This window comes from Nicotiana attenuata, chromosome 6, assembly GCF_001879085.1.
Source record: "Nicotiana attenuata strain UT chromosome 6, NIATTr2, whole genome shotgun sequence".
NCBI classification, from domain to species: Eukaryota; Viridiplantae; Streptophyta; class Magnoliopsida; order Solanales; family Solanaceae; genus Nicotiana; species Nicotiana attenuata.
Window position 1 is genome coordinate 78,764,757 of NC_031994.1, and position 12,858 is coordinate 78,777,614.

Consider the following 12,858-nt stretch of genomic DNA (forward strand, 5'->3'; position numbering starts at 1 on the left):
CCTAATTCGATTTCTTTCAGTTGTCCTAACACATAAAGAAATAGTAAAGAATTATCCCTTTAAGCCGAAGTGATGACAATTGTCCCAACACATAACAAGGGTTAACCACACGTCACGAGTTCAAACTTTATTGCAAACAAAAGCCTGATATTTAACTGGAGTAGGATAGAAGACACGATCCATCGACTTTCTAACCGTGTGTCTACAACAACAACGATGATTCAATTCCAAATAAGTTGACGTCAAAATTTAAGTTGTCAAGTACCATTATTTGAAAGTAAGTCAAATGGTGATCTTCCAATTGCAACACATTCTAGTGGCAACAACAACAACGACGACTCAACTATAAGTAGGTTGACATCAGTTATATATAATCTTCACCTTCTGTGTCGCTCCATTTAAGCTCGTATTCAATTCAATATTAAAATTTTTAGTTTATTTAGCACTAGAAGCAATGACGGAGCTACCTTATACTAAGGGGTATCAATTGACACTTACTCGTCGGGAAATGTGACTAGAAGGTCACAAGTTCCAGCCGTGGAAGCAGCCTCTTGCAGAAATACAGGGTAAGACTGCATTCTGTACAACAGACCCTTGTGGTCCGGCCCTTCCTCAAACCCCACCGCATAGCGGGAGCTTAGTGTACCGGGCTGCCCTTTTATTCTACGCCATTAAATCCAATACTAAACCAGCCCCATAGTAATTAGTACAGCTTTAATAGAACAAAGGGAGGATATCTTCATGACTATCTATTACTTGAATTAAACAACTTAAATATAGAATTTAGCTATTAACAAATATTCAAATATGTTCAATGACAAAAGAGTCATTGAATCCAATAATAAACCAGCCTCTTAGTACATCTTTATAGCACAAAGGGCTCTCCAAGTAAGAATGTTTTCATCACTTTATCTCCCATTCCTTCAGCCCATGGAAACATGTGACCTCCACCTTTCATTTCATGATAATGAACCCATGGTAGTTTCTGCGCGACGTATCGTTGTAGAATGACAGGTACATGACCATCTTCATCACCTTGCCAAATGTGCACAGAGCCTTCGCCGTTAGGGAAAGGGTTCTCGAGTTCCATTGGATCGAATTCCCATGTCCCGAAACCTATCATTATATCCCGGTGGAGCGTCTCGTACTCCCCTTGTTGTCTTACCAGGTCCTGAAATCATCAGGAATTAACCAAAGTTAATGCAGAAATGTCACAGAACATAATACAGAGGTTTAGTTCTTGTAAGAAAATGCGCAGGAGATAGCAGCTCTAAGTATATGCTAATCAAACTGTGATCCTCTCTTATGTCAATAGCCATTAACCTGTTTTTTCTGTCCAACTTGTGTATTATGCTTAAATCTTGATTCGGAAGTAGCAGTTCAAATCTATATTGCGCGGGCTCTCAAAAATGCTGCCGCACCCGTACTGGATCCTCCAAAAATACACTACTTTTGGAGGATCCGACACGCAACCGGCAACATTTTCGGAGAGACGAGTAACATAGCTGCAAATTTACATGCAATGAAATGAGGATATGCTAAGAAGCTAAACAAGTAAATTCTCCATATTATAGCTTTATAGCAAATGAGTCACCTTCACATCAAAAGTAACATATATCATTACTGCACCAGAAACAATAATAAGAGTTTTAGCACATAACCATTCATTACTTGAATGAAGCAACTTAACAATCATTTGATAATATTGACAAATATTCAAATTTGTACAATGAGACAGAGTCATTGAAGCTAATAAACAAGCCCCATAGTATAGATTTATAGAACAAAGGGCCTATGTTGCGCCGACTCCCAAAATGCTGTCGCATCCGTGTCAGGTCCTCCAAAAATGCAATACTTTTGGAGAATCCGACACGCACCTGGCGACATTTTCGGAGAGTCCGACCAACACAACCAAGGGCTCTCCAAGTATATTTCCTAACTTTATATATCATAGACAACTTAACTGGTATATACTTGTTAATAAATATTCAAATGTTCACCGACAGAGTCGTTGGGTTCAATACTAAACCAGCCGCGTAGTATAGTTTTATAGAACAAAGGGCTCTCCGAGTAAGAAAGTCTTCATAATTTTATCTCCCATTCCTTCAGCCCACGGAAACATATGACCTCCTCCTTTCATTTCATGATAATGAACCCATGGTAGTTTCTGCACGACGTAACGTTGTAGAATGAAAGGTACATGACCATCTTCATCACCTTGCCAAATATGAACAGAACCTTCACCATTAGGGAAAGGGTTTTCGAGTTCCATAGGATCGAATTCCCATGTCCCGAAACCTATCATTAGGTCGCGGTGGATTGATTCATACTCCCCTTGTTGTCTTACCAGGTCCTAATCTCATCAGGAAATTACCAAGGTTAATTGAGAAATGCAACAGAACTGCAGAATTTTTACACTATCAGCGTAATTTAACTGGTTGTAGCAAGTGATCACTCTATCTTCTAAGTGACCATATCGAACTTGATATCAAGGGTTACATATTTTCGCCTCATGATGTGAAAAACCTATACACTGTCAGTGCACATAAAACTCAATGATTTTTATGCTAAAACATTACCACACAACGAGAGTATAGCAGAGTTAAAAACGATAATCCAATATTACATTATTTAGAGTTTTAGACTAATGATATCAAATTGCCAATGATCACTCTCTCAACTAACCTATGCTTCTCTACAAATTGTCTATTATGGTAAAATCTTGAGCAGTGACAGATCCAAAATTTATAAGTGCTGGTTTCGAGCTAAAAGAGTGAGTTATACAATGCATATTTAACTCTATATATACTTATTTTTCACACACATATATAGGGTTCGAAGGCAAAGCACTAACGAACCCATTGTTGAATCCATCTGTAATCTTGAGTACAACAACAACAACTGCGCCCAGTCCCAAACAAGTTGGGGCCGGCCATATGAGTTCTCATTGCCCATGTTCTCCATTTAAATTCAAATTAGTGCGTAATGAAATGAGGATATGCTAAGAAGCTAAAGAAGTGCTCACCCGATATTTACTCTGATAGGAATCAAAGATAGGCATTAGTACTCGGTCTTGTTCGAAAAGAATATCCTCACTGCAAGATGCCACACTAGAAGAAGGAAATAACTTTTGCGTGTTCCACCAATATGTCAACCATGGGAGATAGTGAGCAATCCGAAGTGTCCATTGATCTTGTACAAGCTGCTCATAGTATGCTTGTTTTGTCAAATTTGCAGGAAAACTTTTCCACCAGTAGTTAGTCACTGGAGTAAGAAGAATTGCTCCAGCCAATCTGTTACATATTTCAAAAGTCACACAGTTAAGCTGGAATGTATTCAGCTGAATCATATTATCCAAATAGAAACAGCAGTTTTGTTTTTCAACTGCGTCGATTGATCGTCAAACTTCCAGTTTTGCGACTTTACTGATATAAATCCCAAGGCCAGTGACTAGAATAACTGAAATTCTTAAGGCCGACGCCGCGTATGTGCCTATGAATTTTTGCTGATTTAACATGCCGATGTAGTTGTTCGAGTTTAACTTATATATATTGGCATTATGAACGACTTTTACACTATCAGGTCATCCAAAAGATACCTACAAGTAACTTTAAAATATTAAAAGCGGGATCCGTAATCAATAGTACCTGTGAGGAATATACTTAAGAAGGCCCCAAACAGCTTGTCCACCCATAGAAAATCCCATAACATAGAATTTAGATCCCAATTCCAATTGATCAGCTAACTCTTCTATATCAAGAGCTAAGGTTTTTGGTGTTCTTTTGGGATGAGGATCACTTTCTCCATAACCAGGTCTATCAATTGACACAATATATATTCCCAAACTTTGCATAACCTCCTGGCACCACAACAAAATTATATCCATATTAAAACTCAAAAAAAAATTAAAAAAAATTAAAACTATTGCAAGAAATAAAAACATGATACAAACAACAACGACAACATACTAAGTGTAATCCCACAAGCCAGTGGCGGAGCCAGATTTTTACCAAGGGGCTTCGAAATATTAAAAAGTAAACACACAAACGTGCCAATGTGATTCAACATATACTAGTTATGCATAAAAATCAATTTATCAATTTTGACCTTATATATACAGTGTAATTTTTCGGCAAATGGGGTTCGGATAAACCCCTTCTGCCCCCCTAGCTCCTACCATAAGTGGGACCTGGGGCAGATGGGTATACATAGACCTTATCCCTACCTTCAACATCTACTATTTATGCATAAAAAATAATTTTGACCTTATACATACAGTATAATTTTTCGGAGAATGGGGTTCGGATAAAACCCTTCCGCTCTCCTAGCCCCGAGTGGTCTGGGTAGGGCGGGATGTACGTACACCTTATCCCTACCTTCAACATCTACAATTTATGCATATAAAATAATTTTGACCTAAATAATTTTGGCCTTATATATACAGTGTAATTTTTTTGCGGAGGATTTCATCGGATGAACCCCTTCCCCCACCCCAGTTCCGCCACTGCTACAAGTGGGATCTGGGGAGGGCAGGATGCACGTAGACCTCACCCCGACCTCACCCCTATCTTATGTGAAGAGGTTGTTTCCGCTAAAAACCTCAGCTCAAGTAAAAGCATTTTCAACACAAGTTTGAAAAATACAGTAGTAAAAAAACTATGATGAAAATACTGAAGAGAACATACAGGAGAAATAGTGGTGAGAAGAGCAACATCATGTCTAACACAATCAAATCCATGGATGAACACAAATTTATGCTTTGCTTGGTCTCTAGGAACACCATTTTCTTTATAAGCCAAATATCTGCCATCAGAAAGCTTTACTCTTGGTGCTGTAATTGGTGGTCCATTAGGTGAGCCACAAATCTTGGGTGGTGGTGGCATAATTGCCTTATAAATCAATGCTAATATCACTATACCAAAAAGGGCTATCATTTTTCTGGTCATTCCTGCAAAATTGTTTCAAGATTAGCCACTAAAAGAAAACTCAGAATTCAAGAATCAAGAAAACAAGAAAATTACCTTATAAAAATGTGCTGATAAAATCTTGAGAGCCACCTAACTAACTTGAAAAAGTAGTTGGACAATTCAAGAAAACAAATAAATATATAAAATTATAAAGATATGAAGGGAATGGTCACAACTTTTGCTGCAGAGTGTAGAGTGTTTTCATTGTTGTGTCCTTCCTTAGTGCTCTACCTTTCCCCTATTATATATAGGCCTACCTCATTAAAAAAGAATTAAGGAAAAAAAAAATAGTACTTTGTAAGCAACCAAAAATAAAAAATTGAAAAGTCCTATTTAATTTTTTTTTTAATTATTCTAACCCTTAGGCATGACCCCCACTTATATATTAGGGTAAAATATTGTACTTCATTAGTTGAGGTTGGTGCTTAGCTTTACAGCTTGTTTGGATGGTTGTTCCCGTTGTATCGTATTGTGTTGTTATCTAAAAACAATGTTTGTTTTGATTGTTTCATTAAAATTGATTGTATTGTATTGTTAAATCCATTGTTACGGAAAGAAAAGTTCCATTTTTTGAAATAACCGATTTGGTGTGGTGGGATTGTTTCCTATTTTTCTTTCCAATTATGCCCTAACTTATTACTCCACAATTTTATTTTACCATTTAGCCTTTTTTGCTATTTTAACTCCAAATCTCCAACCTATGACCTACTTTGTTTTTTTCAGAACTTCTGCCGCCAACGTTAAAGGTGTTTTGACGCCTTCTGTTTTATTTTTTTCTCCTAATTTGCTTGTAACTCAATTCAATTAGTTGTGCTCCTTTGTTTTGCCTTTTTCTATCTCGCTCCTTTGTTCTGTTTTCTTAAGGTGTTTTGCCTTCTTCTGTTTTGTTCTTTAAAAATATTTTTATGCATAATTTTTTATAAATTTAATATTTAAACATTGAGGGTATTTTAGTAAACTTATCAGTTACAGTACAGTACGATACAGTCAAACCAAACAGCAAAATATTATTTAACAATAACAAACAATACAATCTATCCAAACATTGTATTCATAAAACGATCCGATACAATACGATACAATACAATGCAATACATTATAAAACGACGAGGAACAATGATCCAAACAGAGTGTTAAATGGTCCACATAAGAAATAATGGAGGTCATTAGTATCCTTATCGGGTGGTAAAAATGTATCTATACATATTGTTTAGGTTAAATCATGTATTAATTATCTTCATTAAGTAAAAAATTGAGATATATAGCAATTAGTATTTTATTGATAACAATGTACGTGAAAAGACATGTTTTATAGTATATGTATAGAGTCGGTGTAATATCCAATGTGAAAAAGTATTTTAAGCTAACTAGAAGACTTCTTTGACGGGAACTACTGTAACAACAATAATATATTTAATATAATTCCTCAAGTGTAGTTTTTACAGGGTAGAGAGTCGTAACCCTTATCTTATACCGGTAGAGAGGTCGTATTTGATATTCCCTTGGCTCAAGCAAGCATGCATAATCACAACAGTATAGAAAAAAAATACAGTATTAAAAAAGTTAAAGAAGCAATAACAATAGCAAGATAATAGTAAAATAAAAATAAAAACAACGGAAGGTACTAAGAAAAATTTAACAATATAAAAATACGAGAATAATACTACTACAGTGAAACGACTGAGAAGGAATTTTTTTTTTATAAAGAGTATTTTTCCTTTAATAATAGTTAGTAAATTTCGAATACTGAATGAATAAGAAAAAATACGGACATTCATAAAAAGGGAAAGATGGTGATACACCAACCTAAGGGTGTTAAACGGGCCGGGTTGACCCGGTTCCGGACCGGCCCAGACCGGTTAAACCCGAAACCGGCCCGGACCGGTTAGAGGGGGCTGGGCTGGGCTGGGTATGGGGGTTAGGGGGGTTGGTTCGTTTAAGTTTTTGAAAACGGGTAACCGGCCCGGTTGAACCCGGAAGAGTGAACAGTAACTCTTACCGGGTTAACCGACCCGGACCGGCCCGGTTCAAACGGCTAGTTTTTTTTTTTTAATTTTAATTTTCAAAATTTGTGGGGCCCACTGACCGTTGGCAACGGTCAGACCTTGACTTGGTCCGTTGGCCAACGTAAATATTGCATAAATAGCCCTTTTTTTTAAATTTTTAACCCTTTTTCAATTTACAAAACTAACCTTCTCTAAAACTATAAATACCCCCCCCCCTCTTCTTCATTTCTTCACTCAATACTCATTTCTCAATCTCAATTTCTCTCATTCTCTCCTTCTCTAATTTGCAAGACTTCAAGTCTTCAATTTATCATTTCATCTTCTAATTTTATTTGGCTCTCTTTTCTTGAATTTAATTTATCATGTTTTATCATTCGGAATTTGAAGTTTGAACAATTGAAGTTCAAAATTGAAATACTTGCTTAACACTTGTTCGTGGTAACATCGGAATTGCGTAATCAAGTGCTCAATTTATTGTCGAATTCGGTGTACTCCCTCCAACTCTTTCTCTTATTTACTATTTTAATTGCATATTTAATTTTAGCTTGTACTTTAATTTTTACAATATGTTGAATGCTGCTAAAAGAGCGTGTAGAAAAGTTACTGGGAGGGGAAATAAAAAAGAGATAGTCCTTCGGCATCTGGTAGTAATAGTAATAACCCATTATCATTTACACATGTTTCCGAAACATCGCCTAATGATAATATAGATATTGATTATGAATAATTACAAGAAGATTTTGGAGTAGAAGATAATGAAATAGGAATGGAAGATGAGATACCAGCTACACCTACTAGTGCTGGAGCTGGTAGTGTTGGAGTTGCTACAAGGGGTGATGGTCGTGGCACTAGTAGTAGACCACCTGTGGCTCCGACTACTAATCGTAGAAAAAGAAGTAAGGTTTGAAATTTTTTTGAAATAATTGAAGGTACTGACAGAGTTAGATGCAAACTTTGTAAAGATGATTTTAAACATTTGACTGGAGGAAATTTAGGGGGGACTGGGACGCTTAGTAGACATATGAGAACTGAGCATCCCATAGAATGGGGCGCTGATGGTGATGGAAATCAAACAACTATTAACCCTACTACCGGAGGTCTAGTGAAATATGATAAAATGAAGGATCGTGAGGAGTTAGCAAAAATGATTGCTTTGGGTTGTCTACCTTTTTCTTTTGCTTCTTCATCATATCTTATTATGTATATTCAAAGAATTTATAATCCTTTATTTAAAGGTATCCCTAAAAGTACTTGTAGAGCTGATATCTTTAGACTTCATGGACAATATCAAACATACATACGTTATTTGTTTAGCCACCTTCCTTGTAGAATTTCTCTAACTTCTGATATTGGCCATGCTGTTAATGGAAATGATTATTTCACAATTACATGTCATTGGATAGATGATACTACTTGTATGCAAAAACGTATTATCGCTTTTAGATATGATGAAGATCAGAGTCATACTACTGCGTTTATAAGTAGTACTATTTGTGAAGTAGTTGAATTTTATAATCTAAAGCAAAAAGTATTGTGTATGTCTTTTGATAATGCTTCTAACAATAATGCCGCAATTTCAATATTAAAAATGCATTTGCAACCACCTCTTGCTAAAAAATTTTATGTTAGGTGTGCATGTCATGTTTATAATTTAATTGTTAAAAGTGGCCTTGATTTATTTTCAACTGAGATTACTCATGTTAGAAGAGCAGTTGGTGTTATTCAAGGAAATAATAGACAATCTAGAATAAAGGAATTTAAGAATAAGTGTGTCCAATATAACCTTAAACCCAGATTCATGCCAGACGAAATTGTTACTAGATGGAATTATACATATATATTTTTAAAATATTGCTACAAATATAGATTCCCAATAACTGAAGTTGCTAATGCGCATTGTACCGATCCAAACCGTATGTTAACAACTGGTACTTGGGAGGTCATTAATGATGTTGTTAAATATTTACATAAATTTTATACAGCTACTGTTGAGTTTTCTTGAGCATATTACCCTACTGTTACTATGGCTTTAGTACATATAGCTGAAATTTCTTTTCTACTCTCTGAATTTAAGAAGAAAGAAAAATATAAGGATATTGTTGAAAAAATGCAAGCAAAATTCAAAAAATATTTCTTTCCAATTCATCCGATTTACTTAATTGGTGCAGTTTTAAATCCTTCTATTAAGATGTCTGATCACGCCCAACTATGCCTTATAAAAAGGACTAAGCGGACGTTGCAAATATAACCCGAGTATTACGCCCATGGTCGAATCCACAGAGAGTTAACCTATCAACTACTATCTTTAGACCCACTAATTCTTCAGAACCAGCTTCCCAAATATTCAAATCTCAGTTGAGTATTCTTTAACGACTAGCTTGCAAGTAACTAAATAGCTGTAAACTAAACTAATGAGGTTGTAAACAATTATGAGGAAAAGCTAATGCAATGATTTCCCCTATTGATGGAATCCCTTCTGTTTATGCTCATACAAATTTACCCACACATCTCTATCAATCATGAACGCTAATCTTACCGCAAATCTCTCCCGAGTAATCACAGTAATTTACTATTGCACTCTCCCGAGATACACTAGCTTACTTTATTTAGCACGATTCACTTTAGATTACACCCAAGGCTTCGTTATCCCTAATCCCGCCTTTAAACCCGCAATTATAGATCCCTCTAATAATCTAGGAGTGGTGTTGTTCAACAATACCCTAAATATGCACTCTTTTCCAAGTTATGCACATTAAATAGGCACAGCTAATTGAGGATCCTGTCAATTAACTACAACGAACACGAAGTTGAACAAATAGAGATTAAACTAGCAATTTGTATTCACATAAACAAGAAGTTCATCACCCAATAGGTTCCATCAAAACCTTAGACAAGGAATTTAGCTACTCATGGCTATGGGAAAATAGACTAAGATTGAATTCATCATGAAAATCAAAAGAAAAGAAGAAAGATGTTTAAAGTATTCTCTCACAATGGTTTTTCTTGCTAAGAAACCTTAAAAATCAATACATGCCTCTCTTGGGCGAAGTCTAATGTTTTAAATAGGGTTTAGGTCTAAAAATCCCGTAATTGACACTTTGGTCCCTGAAGTTTCTGCGCCTGCCGCGGTTCTGCCGCGGTCGCGGTAGAACCGCGGCCAAACACCCTCGCGGAATCACTAAGGTTCTGCAGCTGCTTCCCACCGCGGTTCTGCCGCGGTCGCGGTGGAACCGCGGTGGACCCGGTGCTCTGAATCTTCGGCCTGTTTTGCGTGGTTCACTTGGGAAATTTCACAGTTGGCCTCTTTTTCATCAATTTTGACTCCAAAACTGCTCCTTAGCCTTCCTTATACATATATCACCTGCAAATCATGAAAAACACTAATAAGAGCATTTTGTTATCACTTTTAGCATTAAAACTACACAAGAAGGTGATTATTTAAGGTATGATTATAGTCAAATTCACATATTATCAATGTCTGATTGTCACCAATTAATGAATGCTTTATATACTTATATGGAGATTGGACCAACTGAAACTCCAGATTTATATGTCTCTATGAACATGCTAAATGAATATTTACAACAATTATATAATCATTATGCAAATGTAATTGATGATGATTCTCGTGTTGTAGGCAATGTTAATTCTTCTATGCACTATACCACTTCTGCTACTATGGATGATGAAGAAGGCCTTGATAGTTTTAATATTTTTTCTACATTTTCTAACACTCAAACCAGTAGCAGGAACATTGATGAACTTCAATTCTACTTGCAGAAGCAAAAAGAGCCTCGCACAAAGGAATTTTCACCGCTGGGATGGTGGCATGAGAATAGAAAGCAATTTCCTGTACTTTTCGCTATGGCTCGGGACGTGCTGAATGTGCCAATTTCTACTGTTGCATCGGAGAGTGCATTTAGCCAAGCAAGACAACAACTTGGAGACACCCGCCACTCATTGGGAAGCAATGCTTTGGAAGTTTTAGTATGTTTCAGAGATTGGATTAGATCGGAACGAAGAAATCAAGGACGTGAAGATGTTGATAGCCCAGAAGACGAGGAACTTGGAGATATATTAACACATGGTAACCCATCCGAATTTAACACTCCAGAAGAAGGTCAATCGGTTAATATTGATTATGAAGAACTTATTAAGGCAATGCAAAACCTTTGAATTTACTTGTTGTTAAAAATGTAAACCTTTCAATTTGTAAGTTTGAATTATGAAATAAAAGTAGCACTTGCAATAAGTGCAATTTTTTCCCATCTTCCTTGCATTCTTTATGTTAGTACTTTTTATTAATATAACTTACAATATTTATACAAAATTCCAAAAAAAAAAATACACTAAACCCGGCCCGGCCCGGCCCCCTCAACCCGTAACCCTTACGGTTCAATTTTTACCCGGATGAACACGAACCCGTTAAACCCGTTAAGAACCAACCCGGAACCGGCCCGGACCGTAACCCGTACGAGTCCAGAAAATAGAGGTCCGGCCTGGCCCACCCGTTAAACACCCATACACCAACCATAACAACGTTAAATGACTAAGAAAGGGGTTATATGTAGGAGAATGTAGGCCACTAAGGGCCGTTTGGTTCGGAACAAGAATATCCTGAAAATTTAATTTTGAGATTATAATTTTGGGATTATAATCTTACAACTTATGTCAAAATTTTGGTTTAAAATTTATACGTGTTTTAACTAATACCAATAATCAAATATATATTATATATGCGGTCAAATTTTTCTATAACACTCTCATTTGTTTCGATATTTTTCTTTTTTTGGTTTTCCATCCTTGTCTGGTACCCATATTGGAGCCCGACTATATTTAGATTCGCGCTGCGTAGGGCTACATTTGTTCCGATATTTTTTTACTGATATAGTAAAGTGCTGTTTTAGAGGACATATATTATAACATAACATAAAAATTGATTGCGGAAAAAATTTAACTTTTATAATAAATGGCTATTATGTAGAGATGTCGTTCAAGAAAAGTCTGACTATATGCAAATTTATATCGGGATTAGATAACCAAATGACCCTTAATTCTCTTGCTTTGGTTTGAGGAAAATTCCACTAAGAATGACAACTAATTTGGTGTGCTAACAATAGGAATGCTCATTATCTCATTTGGGCATCGTAATCATACCCACTTAGACCTACTTAATAAAAAATATATACTCTACTCAATTTGAAATTTTTTAAAGAAAAATATTGTCTTAAGAAATAGTTTAGAATTATTTTTTTCAGTAGGAGACGATTTGTGATATTTAAAAAATATAAAGTTAAAATTTAATAATTGGGATCTTAACTTATCAAATTTTGATTCTTAGGAAATATTTAAAATATCTGTATAGGACGAAAAGTACAAGAAAGTTCCAAGAAGAAAACAATGATAGCAATTCCAAGCTGCAAGTCATCGTTTTAATTGGATTATTTTATTTTTTTATAACTGTAATATTCAGGCTAGCTTGTGCGTACCTCGATTAATTTCTCGAGATATTTGCTACCTCTCACTAGCAACAGGTACCAGGTAACTCTATCCATCAAGGTTTGGACAGACGGGAAGAAATGTAGGTACGTTGATCCTTGTTTTCGTAGGAGAGCTAGGATTTAAACTTTATAATTCTAAATTCTAGAGTAGCGATATTATGTGTTAGTAACTAAATTTTAAATTTAATTTTTGTATTATTTATTGAAGGTTTTTATACAAATATAAGATTTGAACTAAAATTACTAAATTCGGTCGATTTCGTATATAACCTTCTAGTTCCACCAACTTATTTGATTAACTTTTAGTGAAACTAAAACTCTACATATAAATATTGTAGACTGAACGATAATCACAAGACTTCAAAACTCCAATCCGTATTTTTC

The 12,858-nt window shown here is 35.6% G+C and overlaps 1 protein-coding gene across 2 annotated transcripts; it reads right to left on the reverse strand.

Annotated features, from left to right (window-relative positions):
- LOC109227303 lies at positions 698 to 5,203 on the reverse strand. 2 transcript variants are annotated; one of them, XM_019392417.1, is made up of 5 exons: positions 5,022 to 5,203; positions 4,686 to 4,948; positions 3,648 to 3,859; positions 3,026 to 3,293; positions 698 to 1,171 (listed from the first exon to the last, which is right to left on the reverse strand). In XM_019392417.1, the coding sequence occupies exons 2-5, from the start codon at positions 4,944 to 4,946 to the stop codon at positions 866 to 868; spliced, it is 1,047 nt and encodes a 348-aa protein (XP_019247962.1). In that variant the 5' UTR covers positions 4,947 to 4,948; positions 5,022 to 5,203; the 3' UTR covers positions 698 to 865. The 2 variants fall into 2 exon arrangements, with proteins under 2 accessions (XP_019247962.1, XP_019247961.1); XM_019392416.1 differs by lacking the exon at positions 698 to 1,171 and adding an exon at positions 1,637 to 2,353.

What these genes read in the sequence shown, in the direction of transcription:
- LOC109227303 (XM_019392417.1), bottom strand. Translation starts at nt 4,946, where the DNA reads ATGACCAGAAAAATGATAGCCCTTTTTGGTATAGTGATATTAGCATTG. An exon ending in CTTAAGTATATTCCTCACAG is followed by an intron (nt 3,294 to 3,647) that starts GTACTATTGATT and finishes AATATGTAACAG; the next exon opens with ATTGGCTGGAGCAATTCTTC. An exon ending in CCTATCAGAGTAAATATCGG is followed by an intron (nt 1,172 to 3,025) that starts GTGAGCACTTCT and finishes TGATGATTTCAG; the next exon opens with GACCTGGTAAGACAACAAGG.